This window comes from Prosopis cineraria, unplaced genomic scaffold, assembly GCF_029017545.1.
Source record: "Prosopis cineraria cultivar Desert tree isolate PC_DT_omini unplaced genomic scaffold, ASM2901754v1 PC3, whole genome shotgun sequence".
Lineage (NCBI taxonomy): Eukaryota > Viridiplantae > Streptophyta > Magnoliopsida > Fabales > Fabaceae > Prosopis > Prosopis cineraria.
Window position 1 is genome coordinate 27245916 of NW_026555334.1, and position 23111 is coordinate 27269026.

General features: G+C 33.0%; 2 protein-coding genes across 15 annotated transcripts; one reads left to right on the plus strand and one right to left on the minus strand.

Annotated features, from left to right (window-relative positions):
• The first annotated feature begins 509 nt into the window (after positions 1-509).
• LOC129305772 (polygalacturonase-like) lies at positions 510-2950 on the plus strand. Its single transcript, XM_054945840.1, has 4 exons — positions 510-1016; positions 1265-1554; positions 1653-1881; positions 2732-2950. Exons 1-4 carry the CDS (start codon positions 570-572, stop codon positions 2948-2950), a joined length of 1185 nt encoding a protein of 394 aa, XP_054801815.1. The 5' UTR covers positions 510-569.
• Positions 2951-3245: 295 nt separating this feature from the next.
• Positions 3246-14141, minus strand: LOC129305770 (nuclear envelope morphology protein 1-like). Of its 14 annotated transcripts, none has more exons than XR_008592031.1 (9): positions 14006-14141; positions 12628-12886; positions 11913-12052; positions 11129-11228; positions 9438-9971; positions 8293-8630; positions 7436-7678; positions 7305-7341; positions 3246-3672 (listed from the first exon to the last, which is right to left on the minus strand). XR_008592031.1 is itself a non-coding variant. In XM_054945839.1 (7 exons), the coding sequence occupies exons 2-7, from the start codon at positions 12794-12796 to the stop codon at positions 7520-7522; spliced, it is 1440 nt and encodes a 479-aa protein (XP_054801814.1). In that variant the 5' UTR covers positions 12797-12886; positions 14006-14141; the 3' UTR covers positions 7170-7519. The 14 variants fall into 14 exon arrangements, 1 of the variants encoding a protein (XP_054801814.1); XR_008592030.1 differs by having other exon boundaries at positions 3246-5089; XR_008592028.1 differs by having other exon boundaries at positions 3246-5102.
• Between the last annotated feature and the right edge of the window lie 8970 nt (positions 14142-23111).

Genomic DNA, 23111 nt, shown 5'->3' on the forward strand with positions numbered 1-23111 from the left:
TCAATACAAACCTCTCTAAATTATATATCTGAAAAGTGTATAAATATCTCTTAGGTTTAAAAATATAGAACCCTATATCTTCATTATATTTTTAAAAAAAATCAAAAAGATAATTATTGAACAATTTCATAAAATTGTACGAAACTTGAAAATTAAGAAAATAGTGAAACTTACTTTTTATTTTTATGAAAATTTTTCCGAATCTTTTAAAAAATAATGTGTGTGTGTGTGTGTGTGTATATGATTTTAATTTGAAGAAAATCGTATAATTTACTCCAAAAAATATATTATATCTATTCGTACGAGAATGACGATGCTGAGAAAGTGGCACATGCATGCATGCATGCATATGAATTACAACGCTGAAGAACCAGACAACATACAAGAGCGCTTTAAGCAACTGATTCATTAACTTCACATGTAATTAACTTATTTTGAACATAAAACCATGTGATGTGATAACCAATAAATATGCCCAAAAACCTGTCTTTCCAAGCCACGATCAAGTTCTCTTCTCAAGCAAATGAAATTAATTTCCATCACTTTTCCCGCTCAACCTTTTCACAATAATGGCCATAACTACTAACTCAAATCCCTTTATCTTCTTGATCTTCTTCTCCTTCCTTCTCTTATTTCAGAGCTCATCTGCTTTAGACATCAATGTGGAGAGTTTCGGGGCTGAACCGAATGGCATGGCGGACTCTACAACGCCGTTTCTGAAGGCATGGTCACGGGCATGTGAATCAGAAGAGGAAACAACAATTTATGTGCCGCAAGGGAGCTTTTTGGTGAAACAAGTGACGTTCCATGGTCCATGCAAGAAGAAGGTGAAGTTCAGAATTGATGGCACTATTGTTGCTCCTGGAGATTCCTGGTCATTGGGAAATTCTGGGTATTGGATATTGTTCAGAAAGCTTGATGGTCTTTCTATCTATGGAGTAGGCACTATTGATGCAAGAGGCTCTTCTTACTGGGCTTGCAGAAAAGCTCGCAACAACTGTCCTCCAGGAGCGAGGGTAAGTCACTGCCTGAATTGCATGCGTTAATTAGAGTTTAATATAACGCATAGATATAGAATATGGTTTGATAAATAATACTTATTTAGTAAGCTTTGATAATAGAAATTTCTAATTGAAAAGAGATTAATGCAGTAGAAAATAGGAGGCCTCATTTATTGATTAAGAAAAAATTAATACATGTGTTTGTTTGTTATGAACTATGAAGTGGTGAAAGTGACGATAACTGTGCTGTGATAAAAATGCAGTCAATATCGTTTAGTTGGTCAAGCAATGTGGTGGTGAGTGGAATAAAGTCAGTGAATAGCCAAACAATGCACATGGCCATTGATCACTGCAAGAATGTAATAATAGAGAAGGTGAAGATAAGAGCACCAAGCAGGAGCCCCAACACCGACGGAATCAACGTTCAGTTTTCGACTGGAGTCACCATCAGCAACGCCATCATCGCCACCGGAGATGACTGTATTTCCATCAGCCAAGGCTCCGCCCATCTCTGGATAGACCACATCACTTGTGGCCCTGGTCATGGCATTAGGTACATTTAAAATCTAATCAAATAGCTTCTAAAATTTCCAAAGATTCTGACTAATTCAAAACCAATTGAATTGAGGGTCATTTGTTTGGTTGTGACAGCATAGGGAGTCTGGGGAACTATGAGAAGGAGGAAGGGGTAGAGAACGTGACAGTGACGGGTTCGACATTCACAAAAACAGATAATGGGGTGAGAATAAAGTCAAAAGCGCAACCAAGCAATGGATTCACCAGAGATATGGTTTTCAGAAACCTGATCATGCACAGTGTCTTCAATCCCATAATTATTGATCAGAGGTACTGCCCTGGAGCCCCTTGCCATCATCATCAGGTCAGCCTTTCTCCTCCTCCTCCCTCCCTATTCATATTATCATGTAGGACCAGAGATGCTACATGAATAGTTGAATGCATATTGCTTCACATTTTTATAACGTTACCTTCATGAACATCATTAAAACTTGCCCTAGTTGAATACTTTTAAAGGAAAATACAATTATTGCTCTCTATATCTTTTTATCGAATTTTGCTTTTAATTTTTATAATTTTTTTCCAATGTTTTTAATTCTTCTAGTCCCTATAATTTAACATCATTAGGATAAGAAGAATAAACATCACCCAATTTTATTGAAATTATAAAGATTTAAAACATTAAAAAAAATTAAGACTAACTAATATCAAAACCCGATGAAACTATAAGGGATAATGATTGTGTTTTCCTTACTTTTAAATCCAAGCAATTAACTAACAAGCATTGATCTTAGTATGAGAAACTTTAACCATTTACATACATGATTTTGAGTTTGAGTTCATATAAATGTCAAAAATGCTTTTGAACAAGCTACCCTTAATTGCGCCAATAAGGCTCAGTCTTAACCCAATCATATAGCCATAAATCCAGGCGATGAAAAGGCTTGACAACAATACTTCCAACATTTGCACCTAAATCTTTGGTTTTTATTTACACTTCTTGGGTTTGCTTATTCCCCCTCCCCCGAAGAAAAGTACATATATTTTCTCGCCATTTTATCTGCTTTCAATAACTAGCTTCTTCAAGCAGCTTCTGAAAGCTTAAGCACCGCAGCTCATCTATCGATACAACTACTCTTGTAACTCTAAAAGGTAAAAGGCCATCACAAATGATTCTGAACTATCATTTTATTGTGAAATAATTGCAATAGCAGAACTCAGGAGTGAAGATAAGCAGAGTAAGGTACGAAGAGATAAGGGGGACATCGAGGAGTGAAGTGGCAATCAACTTGGATTGCAGCGCAAGTAATCCATGCGAAGAAATCACACTGCGCGACATAAAGCTGACTTATGCTCATGGAACAGCGACCTCGTCTTGTAGAAATGCTGCTGGAACTTCCCGCGGTTATGTCATCCCAAAGAGCTGTCTTTGAAAGTCATATATGTAAAAATCTTTTCTTTTTTATTTTTTTAAGAAAAAAATATTTCTATTGGAATCTTGTTTGTTAAAAATGTGTTGCTGTGTTTTATTCATCAGTATTCTATTAAGTGTATCTGATCAAGGATGGCTAGAGCTTTCTCATTAAACCATGGAGGCTTCTTGTGTGCTTGATTGCATGAATAAAGGTCAAGACTCCACCGTTGGACAATCTAAATCATTTAGATTTACAGACGGGACTGAATTGGAGCATTAAGAGAGAGAGAGGAGAAGGAAAAAGACAATGGAAGTAAAGAGGAAATATAGGTATCACACAATTCATTAACCTTGAAGATCCATTTAAGACAATTTACCCCTGAACAATAAACAAAAGGACAATAAAATGACCAAATTTAACATCTTAGATTATATTTTACAAGGGTCCCCCGCCACCTTGGCAAGGAAAAGAAAAAGAAAAAGAAGAAAACTTGGGAAAATTTTCTCACATGTTCGTTTAGATTCTCTAATAAAAATTTAAAATATTAACAAACCTCTGAAAACATCAAATCATACAACATTGAACTGAAAAATATCAGTATCAATAAATTGCACTAAAAATCTGTCCCGCGACAATAATAACTATACATGCGTAGCTTCTAACCAGTAAGATATAAACAAAATTTACGTACCTAAAAGATTGCCATTAAGGTTATATTATATTAATTTTCCTTCAGAGACCTGCAGAGAATGGATGCAAAATTATGAAATTATACGCAGACTGCTAATAGCAGACATCATAAAATAAGTGGTAATCAGATATTGAAAAAAAATCAAATCCATCAATTTTGAATCTAAAGAAAAAGAGAGTTTGAGTAGTTTAAATGATCCCCTACACAACTTTCTCAGTTGCATCCCAGAAGGAATGGCATCATAAGGACGCTAGATGGCAAGAGCATATAGTGTTGAAGAACAACTAATTAGGTACTTACCAATCCATTTACTTCTTTCGTGTTAATTTAATCCCCCTGATTCGCCCAAAAACCAAGAGTTGTATGGAGATTCTGGTGAAGGAGGTACCATGTTTTTAAAAAATTCTGACGCCTATACTATCTCAGTGGTGATATTGCTTTCTCTAAACCTCCAACTGTCAGCCTAGCCTTTACTACATATATGGGAGTAGATTATTCAATTTTAAACCATTGAACCAAACCTGTTTCTAACCAGTAAATTCACTCAAAATTTGATCTCTCTTGTAAACACCAGCAAATGGCAGTCCTGATCACTACCTTTAATGATTATTAAGGTAATTGCCACTATAGCGTATAGCAGCACAGTCAAATGCATAAATATTTTAAGACGCTTGTGACAACATTGTTTCTACCTATATGAACCTTCCTTTTGCCCTCTTACAACAAAGTCCTGATTCATACAAACCCAATCGCAGGCATGTATCACAGAAAAAAGCAGACAAGATAAACCTAGTTAACAAGGTCAACAAGTACGTGGAGAAAACCCAGAGAAGGAAAGCAGCGTCATTAGGCCATTTGGAAGCCTAGAATTCACTGTAAGAAATATATAACCAGAACTGAAATAGGACGATCTTTAAGGAAAGGCTAAAAAAGCTAGTGAGACCAAACAATTGGAAAACAAGCTACGTCTATTACCTCTCAAGCCTTGACAAGCAATTGAATTTAATGTTTTGACGACTCCCAACTCAAAACTGACTCGTTCCCAAATTTACAACAAAACTAATGATGACTGGTCTGATGATCTATTTGACATTCAGTGGCAATATGTTTGAGCATTACAGATGTAAAATTCAACATGAATAGCCTCTGAACATGCACGTTCTTCATTTTTCACATGTTTTTATGCCAGTATTCCAGTATCAGATTGCACTCTTACAATAGAATTATAAAAACAAAAACAAAGGTAACCACAAAGTTCAAATCACCCAAGGAAGCAGAAGAGAACAGGTGTAAGAATGATAAATGGAAATTCATTTCTCACAAATGCTGACATGGTTTCCTTGGATGTCAATACAGAATAGGAGACGGGTGTCATCTCACCAAGCCAACTTCAGTAATGACTCTTTGTGCCACTCTGCCGGTTGAAATAGGACGCATTCCTCGACCAAAGTGAAAAGGAAAGGCCCCTTGGATGCATGACTGATTTTAAATTAGTTCATGAACTCAAAACTTATTACAACAAGAATTTATAGATCTCATGTCACAACATCCACAACACATCATGATAAGAAATATTCAATCTGATTCTATCAGAAAGAGATTGTAGAGCATAATCATGCATGACTACTAAGTGGTGAATAAGTATCTTGCAAAATAAAAAAGATGCTTTTTAGAGTTAACCTCGACCATTTGACTATGTCATCCCATCTACAGCAAAAGATGATAGATATTATAACAACTCTCAAACAAAAGGTTAATCTACCATTCCTCTCAACTATATGTTGCAATCTTTCTCGAAATGTACTCTTTCCTAGAATCATTTTGCTTTAATAAGTTAATGCTTTTTGGAAGTCGATTCAGAAAATCACTGCATTAAGTAAACAATTTGTTGTCCAGCTTTTTGTCTAATTACCAACTACATCAAGCACACAATTTGTTGATACGAAGATACTGCTGAAAAGACGAACCCATATCAGATATGTATCTAATGTGATACGCTTACCACATTCCCCAATATGCATAACATACTTTAACACCTACGATGCAGGTCTTTCTGTATGATATGTTTGAGACATTTTCAAAATGCATTGGACATTTTTGAAATGCTCTAAAACAGCATAAGAACTTACAAAGAATCTTAACGATGTAAAAGGAAACGAACATTGACATTTAATTTGAGTTGGAATGTATACTTTTAATTTGTTATGTTGTTATCAGAACCATGTTTTGAACACAGTTATTTTACATCTGAAATATTTCTCTGGAACTCAATTTTCTAAAACTAAAATATTTACTTTCAAAATATATATGCTTTCAATTTTCTATTATGCTGTTAGCATTTCATGTGTTACTTTGTTGAATATATATTTGTTGCACCTATATCTTAAAATTTTAAAAGTTATTACATCTTTCATATCTTATCGTGTCATAACCAATAAGCTTATCCATATTGGTACTACTTTCCTAGGCATATCGAACATATTTTCTGATAACCAAATAACTTTTCAATGATTGGATTTAGTTTTGAAGCTCAGAATTTTCGAGAAAGCATGCGATATAAAAGCGCAGGAATGGATTTTATAGCTGTAACATGTCCCCGCCTGTAAATACCAGTGCTTGTTTTCTAAATCATCAATTCCCCATCCTTCTTGTATGATTGCACAACCCTCACTAGTGGCATACTGAACTCAAAAAACAGAGACATCTATAACTCAAGATGGGACTCACACTCCAAATAAACATACACGGCAGCTTGAACATGTAAATAACCATATTTGTAGGAAATTTAATACAATCTAAAAGCTATTTGAAAGCGGAACATAGATGTTCCTTGATAACAAGTAGTTCAGATTTTTCTTACTATAAATGGAAATGTAGATGATAGTTTGAAACTAAATATTTCTTGCATGTATAGTTACAGCAAGGAAGGTAAGCTATATACTTTGTAATGTGGACACAGTTGGGTAGAACGAATGTTACGCAGCTAATTTAAAAGAATTTATCGTCAATTATTAATAAATGTAACTTGAACCTCAGTTGTTTGATATTATTCTCAATTCCTCATCATAATTAGTCTCATTCTTATATTATTTATTATTCACTTACTCTCACAAGTATATTGAAGTGTCATACTATGTCCATAAATTTCCCTGCACTGTTTTAGTCGCACATGATGACTAATTATCATCTAATAGACTCATGAAGAGGCCCCTTTCAATAATTACTATGCAATTCGTCAAGTTTAGTAATTAAAATTTCAGACTTGAGGTTATTCTGGGCTCTTCAACTTTGCTAAACGTCTTAGTGTCCTGAAGCAATATGTTCTGGAAGTTTTTTATGAACTAAATTTCAGCCTTGCTTTGCTACACTTTTTCACCTAAAGTCCACAAAACTGTTTTAACCATAATCCTAGTCGCACATGTACAGAAAAAAATGAAAAAACTTAAATAGTTTATTAGCAACAATGATCCAAGGCAGAAATCAATAGTTCCGTTTCCACCCAGCACTCATGAAATTTAATAGGCCCTTTTCCATATGAAACCAAAATGAAAATATGTAACTTTACCATATATATTCCATAATCTAAAAATGTTTCATGTACACCCTCAGAGAATAATAAACACTTCAACTGTACAAGGACTAGGGATTAAGAGAGAGATCAGAGACAGATGCTACAACTACCTTTTAAGAGAAACAAAGCACTCCACAGAGCCGTCAACTGAGAGGAAAACGGAACCACATTTGGACTCAACAATAAGAAAACTGATAGTTTATTATAGTTAATACCTCAAGAGCTAAAGCAGAAAGGATACCTTTTCTTCTAATTAGAGGACAAATTTTCATTGGAATATTATTAGAAAAAGGAGAGGCTGCAAATTTTGCTCCAGCAAGAAACCTTATTCTTTGTTACCAAATTTCTCAGCAATAATTGGACGGACATCATCTGCATCAGCCAGTATCTCTAGGAAGGGAAGTAATGACATCAGCGCACAATCTGATGGATCATCAAACCAACTCTTTATTGGAATTCCATTATTCACTTGCAAGCGGAAAACCTGTAATTTATGACAGGAGAGCAAGAATTAATAATTCGGAACATAATTTCTCCCCTTCCCACTCCTAGGCTAGACAATGGCATTCCAGGTTAAAAGGTTATTCTTGACTAAATGGAAGGAATCGCATATATTTTCTTTGTTCTATTAGCCTCCTCTCAGGACAAGTTAAACGCTAGTTCTCATCTAATGCTTTCTTGTAGATTACTCAAGATAAATCTCTCAAGCAAACTTTAAGCTAAGCATGAAATTTTCAGAATCACCTAATGTAAATGCAAAGGCCCAGAAAAAAAAAAAAAAAAAACTAATCAATGAGGGCCATAATAGATTTGGTGTAACTCAGCCATCTGTTTTTTGTTCCTTTTTTCATCAATTAAACACCCCCTAGTAAACGTATCCTTTGTCACTTAATAAAATGACTGCCATGGCCCAAGTTTTGACAAAATTATCAACTCTCAAAGAGAATGAAGTATTCAAAAGGGAAGAAAGAAAGAAATCACCCTGGACAAAATTCAATGCTTCAGCAGAAACTAAAAACACTTAAAAGTACAGAACAAAACTAATAAAAAGAAAAGTTAAGCGAACCATCAAATGAGAGGAGGAGGTTCTGTCTGTACCTGAGGGGAATTATCAACTATGGCAACTTTTGCAAGATCAACACCTAATATTGTCAGATCTTTTGTGTAATTACCATCTGAAAAAATGCAAGATTCACGGTATATTCGGCGAGAAATAAGTTTCCCATCAGGATCCAATACATCAAGTAGTTGTTTCGCATAAATGCTTTGACTGGCAGTAAAAATAACTACTTCAAACATCTCTGCTACCCTTTCCAAGAAAGTGTGGAGGTATGGCCTCTTTCTTACATATACTGTGTAATCTTTCATATTGAAGAATACAGGAAAAGTGAAATCCGCATTATCACAATGTTCCAACGTAGAATGAACAAGAGTCTCTGCATGTATGAAAGCACAACGGCTAGATTGAATAGGAGTTACCAGTGTAAAAATTTCATAGAAAGAAAAATGATTATCAAGACAGAAAGAATTAATCGGTGTGTGACAAATGAATGTTATTGTGAGAGAGATAATCTAAAAAGCCACATCAATTACCTGATTGAACTCTAACATAGTTGTCAAGCAAATTTTAATTGGGTTTACCAGAAAAAGACAATACTAAGCCCAATCAACTAGCTGATTTTAATGAATATGCTGAACCATCAACTAACTCAGTCGTCTTGTGAATTTAAATTTTGTATACATAAGCAAACCCATATTGGCCTCATGCACTTTCCTCATATCATTACTCATTGTTGAAGAATGTATAGAGGCAATAAAGAGGATAAAACTGAGGAGAGGGAGAGTGAAAAAAATATTATAGGCAAAATGTACTTTCTGCATTAGCCGGCACCATTGCTTATATCAGAAGATTTGAAAGAGAAAAAGAATATGCACATTCCCAAAATTTTATCATATGATAACTTGCCAAAATTACTCAAAGGATGCATCAATGGTGAATATACTCTTAGTTAAATCAGCATGCTTGATTCTCTATTTATTACTGACCAAATCCCCCTAATCGAGGCCAGCTTTTTATTTTTGTTTTCTTTTCTCTCCTAAACATCTCTATGGACCATAGGAGAGCATTGATGGCAATGATTCATTTACTTTTCCAACCCTCATTGGTATCTAAATTAAATAAATGCTATATTAAAAAAGTATAAGATTATCAATATTCAAAAGAAACACGCTCAATTTCTTACCATCTAGATCAAGAACAAGGGTTACTGATTTTCTTCTCTGAGATGCCTTTGATGTTACAGCAAGTTGATTATCTGATTCTATGTCAGAGAGTTCTGGTAGATTCTTGATAAACGACTGTGGATCAAAGCACTCAGCCTTATCAGACTCAATTATAAGATTAGAACCCTGGTTGCAGGATCTTATCTGCCCTATTGCTGAATAGAGGCTGACATTTTCTTGAACCCTTATGACTTCTTCACATGATCTGATATTAGAAGTACTGTCAATTTTAGCATCATCTTCTAGAGCAGGCAGGACCATGTACTGGTCAGCAGCATCAAACATGGTTGATTCAGCAGATTTATAATCAGATATGCAGCCAGTCTCACTGATATCTCCAGCAAAGGCATCTCCATCCATGGGTAAGCTTGTCATGATCATGTCAGAAATGTAGAAGTCAGACACATCACACGTTTCATAGACACATTCAATTCTTCCATCTTCATTCCCATCAGCTCCCAATCCTCTCATGTCACTATAACCAATGCTCCCAACTAGAGAATGGGAGTTTTCAAGCAATGAATAAAAACATCGGCCACCAAAAAAAAAAAAAAAAAAAGCAATGAATAAAAACATTCAGACAGTCAACGCAAAAAAAAAAAAAAAAAGTAACTAGACACCATATTGAGCAAGTGATAAGTTAACACGTAGCTAAAAAATAGGTTTTGCTGAAGAAAAGATTAGAGAGTTATGATGTAGAAATTTGAGGAATAAATATTTCTACTTTGGGAATAATTAACTGGGGAAGTGGTTAATTAAGTGAATAGATAGTTAATTGATTAATCACTCTTTGCACTTTGTCAACATTTACATGGTTTATTGTTCCTAATTTGGAATTTTTTTGCCAAAAGTTCCTAAATTGTAGTTCTCTCAAAAAAGAATCCCAGTGAAAGATTTTACTCATTTATGATCTACATTTCACACAGATGACTACCCAAACTTTTGGGGATTATGGCTTTCAAATTTTTCACAGTAGTTGAAGAAAGTTTAATTTGCCGCACCACCCATGCTTATTAAGCATGGTCTACATACAATCTCCTTAAAGTGAATGAGCAGAATAAATGCAGTACTTGATTATTGATCCTAATTCCTAGTAGTTAAAAAACAAGACAGGGCCCTGCCACCATTAAAACAAACACACATCTCATGAACAATAGTCCTAATTCATAGCAGTAAATGAGAAAGGACCCAGGAAACCAGTAATATGATGCACGACATAACTACAAATAGAACTCCAGCAGAAATAAATTATCATGGGATAGATCCTATATGATAAATATTTTATCATGCAGAAATAAGTAGAAGAGTGAAAATGTCATATATGCATCTTCATAATTTCTGCAATTTTTAATAAATGAAAAATCACAAAATATGGAGGCATTTTCTTCCAGCTGAAAATATAAAAATAGCCTCACCAAAGGCGCAGTCAAATGAAAAGAGTTTCACTCTTGTAGAGCTCAAAAAAAAAAAAATGCAGGAAGACAAGTGGAGATAATCACAGATTTTTTTTAAAACCATCAACTCTTAAAACATATCATTAATCAAGCTCTTTAGGACTTTGTGCAGAAAAATAAAAGAGCAGGCTACTCCTGGTGCATCTTATCAAGGACGGGAAAAAATTGTGCTCTATGTACAGTAACATCAGTTATACCAGCATCATTGTCAGCATAGTGTTCAGAATGAGCTTCAATGGGCTCAAAAGCAGGAGAAAAAATCGTTTCCAAGTTTGCTGTACATGAGCCATTTGATTCCTGGGACAAGAAAAAGAATTCAGTCAGTAATGCACTGAAAAGCACTTAATCCCAATCCTTAAGAGTCTATGCAGCCGTATGAGAGTAAGTATGGCATCTGAAACAATATAATATACAGATGCAACAATTTTCTAATGATCCAGTATTAAAGTATGGATAGGCATCTTATAAAGAATGTATAAAAGTAATTTTACCACAAATATTGCTGATACAAACCCAACACAGATGTCAGATATTGTCAACATAAATACAGAAGCAGGCCTCAAAGTGGTATCTTAACACAGGATATAACAGACTTTGATAGCAAAAACCAAGGTAGTAAAGGAAAGAATGAACACAAAAAACAAAGCACCAAAAGATCCACCTACCTCCCAAAAATAACAGTAAAGTACACATAGTAAACAGTAAATGCTGAGTAGAAATATATAGTAAGAAACTATAAAAAATTTTAATTTATTTTAGAAAATTTTCATACAGGAATGCCCCAAGACCAGTGTTTATCTAGATGCACCGACTTTCGCACAATGTTTATTAAGGGTCAATATATAAAGTAGAGAAATCCTTATATATGGCAGATTTAAATTACCCCGAACACAAAAGTAACTAGTATGAAGGTGTCAAATACAAACCAAAAAAAATTACAAAAAACAAATGCTATCTAAAGCCAATGCAATCAAACTTTACCATTCTTCCCAGTGGAGGGGAACCAGCAGAAAATGATTGCTGGGGATGGAGATTGGAATCTTCTTTATCCATATGCTCCTTGTTGTCAAGGGATACAGCACCTTCAATGTCTTTTGGGGAGACCTCCGTCTTTGATGTAACTAAAAGAACAAAAACTATCGATGATAAGCATCTATAGGAATTTCAATATACATTTTTGATACAATGCTTCAAAATAAGCCAGACCATGACATATACAGAAAGTAACACCGTTATATAACACAAATAAATCATGTCAAGCAAAAAATCAACTGCAAATGATATAGATTTCTAAAAGTCTACTTTTAAACATAGTTGACTACTGTTGAAAGACTTATCACATATTGTGAGATAAGTGTTACAAAGGAAGAGGAATAATAATAAGTTTGTAATCAGAGAGCCTTGGAATTTGTTATTTTCTAGAAGAGCTACACTCTACCCTCATAATAAGAATAAAGTAAAATACAAAGTGCTGAAGCGCACAAGATTTTTTTTCTTTCAAATTCCTAGTTCTGAAATCATAAACTACAGAAGTTACCAATTGCTTACAAAAATGAAAAATCTGAAATCATCTCAAGCTTTCAAGTGAATTTGCATATCAAACTCAAAAGCAAAATGAAAAGGGAATAAACAGACATGGAAGCACTAATCTCCAAAAGCGACTGAATGAGATCCTTTCATGAGTTAAGCTGCTTACCATCCTGGCAATCGTGAAAAGCAGTGTCTGTTTCAGCCACTTGAGCAGAAATTGTGATCTTAGAGCACGACTTTTTGGAAATTACATTTGATTTTGGAGAGACAGGAAGATCCTTTCTTTCCTTTAAACAGATTGTGCTCACTTTGCTCTTCATTTTTAGGGATGGCATTAGATCTGAGTTTATGATGGGTAACGCAAACTTGCCTTAGGCACATCAGTGGAGAAACAAGACCCCTATAAACAATTCTAGCAGCAGAGGCTGGAGCACGATAAGTAGACAAAAAATTAATCATATACTATGTAGAAAGAAATTATGCATCAAAAGATCGCCACATCCAATAGAAGTTAAATTTCTACATCAGCATCAAAAAATGTTGTGAGCATTTATTTATATGTAAATGCAGTAATTATGGCCATCAAAATCAAAGTTAGACAGTGTGAAGTAGAGGATGAGTGTACTTCTATTAAAAGTAATATAACAAAAACAAGACAAAACATGGAAAGAATAGCAATCTAATAATTTTCTGAATCGATTAAAGAAACTTTCAAATAAGCTCCAATAAATGAAAGACAGAGAGACCTGAGGGAAATCAATAGTTAACGCAAGCAATTATAGAAAACATATCAAAACAACTTCCTGGCAATCACGGTTTTACCAAGAAACCGGGAAATCAATAGTTAACGCAAGCAATTATAGAAAACATATCAAAACGAAACAAAAACTTCAATCAAACATACGAATTTTACATTCCCGATTATTATTTTGCAAGAAAACAAGGGGAATCCCCACACCTATACACCCTTAAGGTTCATCAAGAGAGCGAACAAAAACTATCTGTTCAAGATAACCCAAAATATTAAAAAAGGGACTGTCTAGACTTACAGTATCCAGTATTCAGCATCCATCCACAACAGTTAACCCTCCCAAAACAGAACTACTGAAAGTCCTCAGAAGACGCCTATCTACGTCATAACATGAAAAGCGACCTAAAACCTATGCTCTTTAACAAACACAATTTTCAACTTAACGGGCGAAATTGGAAGTCAACCATAAAAATTATCACAGCAAAGCAACACAAAACCCAGAAGTCACGGCTGAGGTAGAGATTAACGAAAAGAGGAAAAGTTATCAAAAGCAAAAGTCAAGACAATCGATGAATTAAAAATTAAAACCCTCAACAAAGAACAAGAACGAGAATAAACCCAACTTACGGTTATGCATCAGTATAACTAACACACACAGTTCGAAGCGAACAGGGAAAAAATGGGAGGAGACCATAATAATATTGAAACAGCAGTTCATAACATCAGTAAATAGCTAAATAAAACCCAAATTTATCGTAATTTACAGTGAAATTCCTGTGGAAAAGCAGCTTACCTGTGTGGCAGCAGAGCCCCCTCTCTCTCCTCTCTCCCTCTCCCCCACTCCCTCTCTCTTCCTGTATACGTCTCTCTCTCTTAGCTTCCACGAGTCAGACAGAAATAGCGTTTGGGGTCTATTGGATGCTTTGACGGCTGGGATGGTACCTGGGGCAATTGGTTCCACCGGTAATAATAAGCCACGTGGTATATGGAACCATCTCAGCATGACGCGTTGACACGTGCTGCTTCGCGGAAAGAAAGGAGGGAAGTAGAAGCTTTTTGAGCTCCTGGCGGGGCGATGAATTACATGCTATTGTCGACCGCCCTGAACAGCGCGTGTTCTTCACGTCTTATATTCCCGTGGAGAGTTTCTTTCTGCTTGTTCCAGTGGCTGGTGAGGACTGAGGAATCGCCGGTGATGAGGAGCTTCCCTCCAAAATCCGAAGCCTAGTGTAGACAGATTAGTTCTCCCCTCATTTATATATATATATATATATATATAATATATCATATAATTTTAAAAAATTAATTAACTATAATAATCATATTTAAAAATAAAAAATTAAATTAAAATACCCTATATCAATCAATAAAAATATATATTAATTATTTTTCATTAATGTAAATTACAAAAATGATTTAAAAAATGCATAATAAATACTTATTGAAACATCTAATTTTGCTTATATAAAAAAATAAGTAAAAAGTAATAGTTTTTCTTATGGATAGAAACGGAGTAGTACGTTCTTTCAGTTTTATTCACAAATCGCTTTTTTAAAAAAATAATAATGTTTTTATAAATCAATTTGTATAAAATTGTATGTTATTAATTACTTTCTCCCAATTTTATTTTATTTTTTTTACAATTTTTGATAAATATAGAGTAAAAAGTTAAATGAGAGATAGAGTGTTTTTAAGGATGATGCATTTAATAAGAGTAAATTAGATAATTTCTTTCTTTATAGACACTATCAATAACTTAATTACCTATTATTAATTTTCGTAAAATAATTAGAAGTGACTTATAAATAAGATCAAAATAAATAATAAATTATTTTAATTGCTCCTTTCGTTAAAAATAGAAAATATTTTTAATTAAATTATATTCTAGTCTTATTTATAAGTCACTCTCAACACATTTTATCAAAATTAAAAAAAAATTTAAATCTCATTAACTTTGTCTTAAAAATTAACATTTATCCCTAATAAATATTCTTAAATTTTAGTAGTAGTATTTTTATTCAAGGCATTTAATAAGGGTAAAAATATAAAAATGAATATTAAAAATTGACAAGTTTTCTATAAATGTAATCAAATTGTTTATTCTCTCTCTACCTTATAAATAGGACTAGAGGAGTATATTTAAGTTAGCTAATCGTCTTTAATCTTACACTATTTTTTTTATATTTGCCTTTAGTTAATAAAGTGTCTCATTTGAAAATAAAGGGATTTATTTATTAAGGATATTTTAAAAAACATATTAATTATATATTGAAAAACTAAAAATTCATTACTCATTCCCTTCAAAAATATAAAGAATTTGTTTTGAGAATAAGATGTTAAAAATATAAGACATTTTGAATCTTTTAAAGTGTAATTAATTATTTTTTTCTTAAAAAACTCTTAATTAGCGGTGAAATTAATAATTTTTTTAAATTGAGGCAATATTAAAAAGAGCATAGTTTGAATCCTTACTGAGAGATGTGCCCACACTTAATGCTCAATCATGTAACGAACAAGATTGTCTTCAATAAAATAATATATGCAATAAAAAAAGGAGTAAACATAGAAAGAGTGTGTAATTTTAAAAATAATTAGCTAACTTATTAAGGGTGTGACTTAGTTAAAAATGCCTTAAAATGTCTTATATTTTAACATCTTATTAACATCCAACCTAAAAAATGTCTTATATTATTTAACGAAGGGGGTATGTCAGTGTTAATATTTAATCATTTTATTTTTATTTATTTTTTAAAGCTAAACTAAAAATAATTCTTTTTAGTCTTCATTATGTGGTCTATAAATGGATATTAAAAAAAAATAGGTTTAATGAATTGGTATTTTGATAAGTATCTAAGATGATAAATGAATAGGATATCTGTGCACTTGCATAATCTGATCTATTTAAGACAAAATATCAAACTATAAATTAAAATGAATTAAAGTCATTTTTGTCCCTCAACCGTACATGAAAGGTCATTAAAAACTTTAAATTCAACTATATGTCATTTATATCCCTCAACCTTAATGACTCTTTCTTCCATTACCCTACCGTTTTCTCCATTCATTTTTTCCATTAATAGGGCCCATATTTGAATTTTTAAATATTTATATTATGAAATATTGCATAGTAGGTCCCACCAATATATTTTTATATTTTTTATAATATAAAAAATCCTTCTCTCTCTCCGCTCTACTTTCTCTCTCTCCCCCAGCTAGTTCTCATGCCTTATCTTAGCTTGAGTCACCCCATGTGCACCATCAAGTTCACTAAGCTTCTCGTCAACTACCATGAACACCTTTCCATCACCATCCTCATCATCAAAGCATCATTTGACCAAGCTATCAATGCCTACACCCACTTTCTCACCTCCTCATCTTCATTCCCAAATCATCTTCACTTTACTATCCTTCCTCCACATTCCATACACCCTAAGCCTAACAACTCTTACTCTCTTGATCTATCTTCCCTCTTACACTCTCTCATCAAAGGCTAGAAGCTTAACGCTAGAGATGTTGTGTCTAAACTAAGGCTACACATGGGCAAGGTTGGGCCAAGCATCACCCTTGCCTAGTGCCTTGCCTGATGTGTAGTTCAAGCCAACCCGATGTTAAAGTGTTTGGGTCAAGCTTGGCCTAATTGACCCGAAAAAATCTTACAAATAGTTTTTTGAAGAATATAAGGTTAAGATTCATTTTTATCCCTCAAATGTACTCAAAAGTTCACTAATAACTCTAAACTCAACTATGGTTTAATTGCATCCCTTAACTTTTAGAATCTGTATCTCAATGCCCCTCATGTTAATGTGACAAAAAAATTCGTTAGTGGACCCTACTTTTTACTTGACCTATTCTTTTAAATAATAAATATAATAGTAAGGCCTACTTTATTTTTTATTATATTTTTTACACCTCATACCCTCAGTCTCATCTTATCTCCTATCTTCATCATCCATCTCATCTCCCTTATATATATATATATATCATTGACTTTTGAGGAATCATGCTGAATCAAACCTATAACTTAAAGTCAAGCTAATGCACGCCCTAACCAAGTACCCAGTAAGCTATGAGTTCAAAAGGCTCTATTCTAGACTTCTCTTCAAAACTCCAGCCTTACCAGTAGTCTATGAGTGATTCCATTGCCTACCTCGATATGGAAATCCTTGAGGAATGTCAAGACTCGGTGGCCCTAGAGCCTACCTTACGTTTGACAAGCTTGATGATAACCAACTGATGTTTATGTTCTTCGATGATATTGGCTTGACTTTATTGGCACTATCATCTGCGATTGCACTAAATCCATCCATATCATCTAATGATCTACATAGCAATTACAAGGAGAAGCTTATAGTGCTTAATGACGTCATCCCGCATAGGAATGAGTGTAGTTGGTAGCATGGGAAGCTAAGGAATTGAGGATTGTTCTAAGATTGAAGTAAAAGGTGTTGTTTTGAGTGACAGTTTCAGTGCATGTGCATTTTTCACGAAGGAAAGTAGGGGCTTCTACTGCTTTAAAGATGGGAGAATAGAGGATGTAAAGAAACATAGGGAGGATGATAAGGTTAAAGGAAGAGCTATAGTTAGATGAGGATAAGGATGAGGAAGAGAGAGAGAAAGGGAAGTAGGAGGGAGGGAGGAGAGAGAAATTAAATAAGAGAGAGGACTTGGCTCATCGCAGATATTACTAGCTTGCTTCATCTATTTAGCCTAGCTCTCTGAGGTGCAGAATGTGACAAGTAAGCCTTTTGAGGCTAAGCGCTAGTCAAGTTTGAGAAGAGGCTTGACATAGCCTTGGCTAGAGAAGGAGACTAAATAAACGTGTGCAAGGGAATCCACAGCAAGAGTAGTATGTGCAAGCAAGGAAAGGGTGAGGGAAAGAGAAAAGTGTAACATTTTGAATTTCTTAATCCCGTGAATAGCTGTTAATCTAGGGTAAAGTGATAATTAGTGTGGGATTAGAAATCTGGATAATTACTTAATAGTTTGACTCGTTAGGATGTTGTATGAACAGATACGATTGGAAGGATAACGTTTCGGGTCGGAGTAAGTGCATATGGTGAGAATTCTTACCTTAAGTGCAGCTTATATTGATGGACTAAAAAATGACCCCATAAGTCATGAATTTTGCATGAACTTTAAAGAGAGAAATCAGAAAACACATGAAAGAAGAAGAGGAAAAGGGCTGGTGTGCTAAGGCAAGCCATTTCAGATCATTAGAAGGTGCTTTTGACTAGTAACTTATTAGGTAAGCTATGTATAACCCTTACCTTCCATTCTACCCAAATTTCTTTGAATAAGAATTATAGAGAAATTGAATCGGTGAAATTTAAGGGGTTTGATTCTTACCTAAGAGTAATAAAAAGGTTCTCGGGAGTTAAATTAGAGTTTTGTGACTGGTTTAGAGCTTAACGATAGAGCTTTAAACCCGTAAGCTCAATTTGGCCTTAAATTATAGAGGAAAAGGGGTAAAAATAGTATTTAAGTTAAATGAGACCAATCGAAGTAATGTAAAGTAATAATCGAGTAGTAATGGACCTAAAATGGATAAATGAAAAAGAATAGACGACTAGACATAGCCATAAGTAGTAATTATGTACTTTTGGTCAAATTGGACTAATTGATTAAATTGTGCCAATTGTGTTTAGATTGGCAAATTGCATGTGTGGGTTGAGAAAAAAGGCTTGTGACAAGCTATAGTGATAGTTGAACTTCAGGGTTAACCTTTCTAGTGACAGAAGGGTTGAAGTAACTAAATAACTTTCTCTGTTTAACTATTTATTGTAACTGTGTATTAATATGCTATTTAGTGGATGAAATGATTTTAAATAAAGCATGATTTATGGCATTTTGTAAATATTGCATGAAATAGCTTTTGATCAAATAAAATTATACAAACATGTGATTTGATATTATATATATATAAGTTTTGTATTGAAACATGGTTAGTGGTGATTGAAAACTTATGATTGATTCAGAAAGCATGATCATAAGGATGAGAGTTCACTTATGTAGAGTATGGTGATAAGACCACATGGAATTCTCCTTAGTGCCTGACATGAATATGGGCTAAGATTGAGTAGTAAATATGGTGTGCATGTGTAAAGTAATGAATTTGTGTTGATATGTGGCAAGAAAGGGTCAAGTAGGCTAGTTTATGTTAAGTGGTGTAATTTTTTGAAATGTGAAAATGGGCTGTTGAACAGCTGGATTTTGATATACGTGTATATATGTGATATATTATCATCAATTAGGTGTAATAGGTCTATTTGGACTTAGTTCAACGACTTATGTGGTCTAATAAGATAATAGGATTGATTTAAGCGCTTAGGTGCGCAAAATTCTTTGAAAAAGTGACTTTTTGCACCTTGTATGTTCAAATTTTGATTAGACCATTAGATCGTGTAATCCATTAGCTAGCTTATAAAATAAGTTTCATGTGGGCACTTGAATCACTTTGATCGAACATTGTATGTGAAAATAGCGTACGTCGAAAGTTCATCATTTTTGCTATCAAATGACAACAAAAAATTTAGACTAGTACCCCATGGCGCGTGACACAGATGGTCAAGCATGTGGCTTTGTGCTACATGTCACAGTACATGTATTGCACACCACGACGTATATCCCATATTTCAATCTAGTCTTGTGATTTTGAATGCATGCAATTGTTATATAAATGCTTATGGGTTGTGTCCACTACACATTATTCAAATGTATTATAATTTTTGATAATTTTTGTAAATGAGACTTGGGCCCAAGCTTTTCAAACAAATTTTTTAATTAGTGTGATAATATTCATGTAGTGATTTAGTTAGTCTTCTTCTATATTTGGAGGATATGGGGAAAGGTTACAAAAAGTAAGCAGGGGGAGAGAGAGAGAGAAGTGGGGTGAAGGAAGAGAGAGAAAGATTGGTCAAAAAAGTATAAAAAAAATACTAGTGGGTGGGACCTATTAACAATAGAAAAGGGAGATTTAATGTGAGGGGCATGGAGTTTTAAATTTTAAAATTTAAAAGACATAATTGACCAACAATTGAGTTTAGGGTCATTAGTAACCTTTCGTGTATCGTTAAGGGACAAAATTAACCTTTAACCCAAGAATATATAAAAATGTTTTCTTTGAAATTATTATTATTTATATTATTATTATTATCATTTAAAGTATATTCTTTATAAAACTAATATTAGAATCAAAAGTAAAATTTTTAAAGGTACAAATAATTAGTATCTGTCAATTATTTTTACATTATATTAAGTTAAAAATAAATTTAAAATTTTATTTCCTAAAAAATAAATTTAAAATTTTCAAAGAGATTAAACAAAATTGTTATGATAAAAAAATGTCTAAAAGATGATAAAAATAATCTTTCATAATAACTTTCAACAAAAATAATACCATAAAATAAATATCATTTATAAAAAAATTTAAAAAAATATATCACATTCTTAGGTAGGGCAGGGTTTAACCCTACCCAGTGCTCGACTATTAATGGAACATTGCATTTTTAGAGAGGTTTAATGAACCAAAATTGGCGCACTGGGCCCAAATAGGAAATTCACTAAAGCCCAAACCAATAAAAAAGCAAATGTGGCCCATTAGCAATTCGATCCCATACACGTAAATAGACTAGTACATTTTAGAGAGTTTAATGAAGTTACACCTACTCTACCTGCCTCCTAAAATTCTCAACGCAGTTACATGTAGAACTCTACAGGACAAAGCGCACCTACAGGAATTTAAAGGCTCGAATAGATACTTGTTCCTGAAGATGCCAAACTTCAATTCAAAAGGAGTGTGTTATTGCCATTTTTCTATAAATAGGTAACAATTGTGTAAACTTACACAAAACTTGCCCAGTGTAAACACTAATCCTAACCCTGTGTTACTCAATCTCACCTAGCACGATTGGCCTTTCTTGAGCAAACTTGCTTCTTAGGCTAGTTTCGTAGTTATATTTACTCCTTTGTCTTCACAGAGCACTTGATTGTATTCATTTTACTAGTAGTACTATGAAGCTTCAAGCTCAATATGGCGGACGACTTCACTAACCTCACATGTTACTTGACTCTCCAAGGGAATTGTTGTAAAGGACCTCGAGAACCCATTCAATTGTCAAATAGCAACTCAAACTTTTCAGGACTCATTCCTATAGCACTCTTAGCACACACCTTAAGGATCGCGATGCCTCGACTCCTTCCCTGAAAGTCAAGCCAACAACTATAAACTAAATTATAGGAAAGATTTCATCATACACAAGCATAGACCCACTTGTTGAGTAGAGGGAGTAGCTACCACCACAAAAAAATTACAATTTCTTTAATAAATATAGGTAGTATGTATATCATATGCCTCATCTTATAGATATTAATTGCCTAGTGATTAATAATATTACTCTCTTATGCCATTTAAATTTTTATTATTTTTTATACTCATAATTTTCATGGCCCACATAAAAATATCACACATCTTATTCTCATTATTTTATCTGTAGCCTTTTTTCTCATTGAAGCAGACTTTTCCCCTCCTATTTTTTTTATTTATTTTCTTGCGGAATTAGCTTTAATATTACTAGTGGCAATTGCAATAATTGAAAGGGCTTTTTTTGGCATAAATATCATCAAGAATCAAAAGTGAATTAGCATGAGAGATAAATTAATGACTGATTAGTTGGTCACTTACATGGAGAAAGAAAATTTTTTTAATATTGAAAATGAAAAAGTATGTAGCATTACCAAAATATGAAATCTCGTAGAAAAAGTTTATTAAAAAAAAAATCTCAAAAGGAAGGATTATGATGTATATTCAATTTGTTTGTAGTATATTAAGATGCATTTCTTTGTATTATGAGTGCTTTTATATGTATAAATATATAGGACCCCTACTATTTAAAATTTCTAGGTCTATCGCTAATAATATATGATATAAATATTGTAATTTTAAAAGTATAAGCTTGTTGCATGTTAATACAATTACTCTTTCAATTTGCTGAGTAGAATCTTCAATCCTTACTATTTTTCTATTTATTTGGTATTGGTTACTTATTATACTATTTTAAAAATATTAGTTTGTTGCATGTTAATGCAATTACTCTTTCAATTTGTCGAGTAGAATCTTCAATCCTTACTATTTTTCTATTATTTGGTATTGATTACTTATTATTATGTATTATTATATTATTTTAGTATGACTATAACATTGAAGCATGAAAATGCAATTATATAATAACTTTTTAGATTCTAATGTGTAAGAGAATATGCAAAAGAAATAGGTATCTTTCTATTTTTTTATAGTTGGTTATAAAAGTGAGCATCTCTCCTAACGAGGATTTAAACATTAGTTCTTTATGTTGTAAGGTATTAGCTTCTTCCATTAGATTTAATCCTTGTTGGTAAATAGGTCTTTCTTTTAATAAATAAGAAAACATAGGTAAAAATTTTTAATGGTGAACAAATAAAATGGAACAATTTAAATTTCAACAGACCGTTTGGTTTTTAAAAAAAACTTTAGATGTTTAAGAAAATAAAATTTATATCTGATTGATGTGAGCTTTGTTTGTATAACAATATCTCAGAGACTAAGTGAGGATAATTACATAACAAAAGATGTTAGATCTCCTGTAATGCACAGAGGACATTAATCTTTTATTTTGTTCAAGAGAAATAGAGAGGAGGAAGGATATATTTAAGTTTAATTTACAAATCTAGACAAGTAGAATTATAATATTTTAACAGAAATAATATGTAGGAGGAAAAAAATAAAAATTAATTAAAAAATTTCAATCATATTTCTTTTTCTTTAAAATCAAACTCATGAAAGTAAAAATAATATATTAAAATGGGTCAAAACTTTAAATAAAAGAAATAATATTTTTTATTTTATTATCTTCGTGCATATTTAA

What these genes read in the sequence shown, in the direction of transcription:
- LOC129305770 (XM_054945839.1), bottom strand. Translation starts at nt 12,796, where the DNA reads ATGCCATCCCTAAAAATGAAGAGCAAAGTGAGCACAATCTGTTTAAAG. An exon ending in TTTTCACGATTGCCAGGATG is followed by an intron (nt 12,053 to 12,627) that starts GTAAGCAGCTTA and finishes TTGTTCTTTTAG; the next exon opens with TTACATCAAAGACGGAGGTC. An exon ending in CCTTGTTCTTGATCTAGATG is followed by an intron (nt 8,631 to 9,437) that starts GTAAGAAATTGA and finishes TCATACATGCAG; the next exon opens with AGACTCTTGTTCATTCTACG.
- LOC129305772 (XM_054945840.1), top strand. Translation starts at nt 570, where the DNA reads ATGGCCATAACTACTAACTCAAATCCCTTTATCTTCTTGATCTTCTTC. An exon ending in ACTGTCCTCCAGGAGCGAGG is followed by an intron (nt 1,017 to 1,264) that starts GTAAGTCACTGC and finishes ATAAAAATGCAG; the next exon opens with TCAATATCGTTTAGTTGGTC. An exon ending in GGCCCTGGTCATGGCATTAG is followed by an intron (nt 1,555 to 1,652) that starts GTACATTTAAAA and finishes TGGTTGTGACAG; the next exon opens with CATAGGGAGTCTGGGGAACT.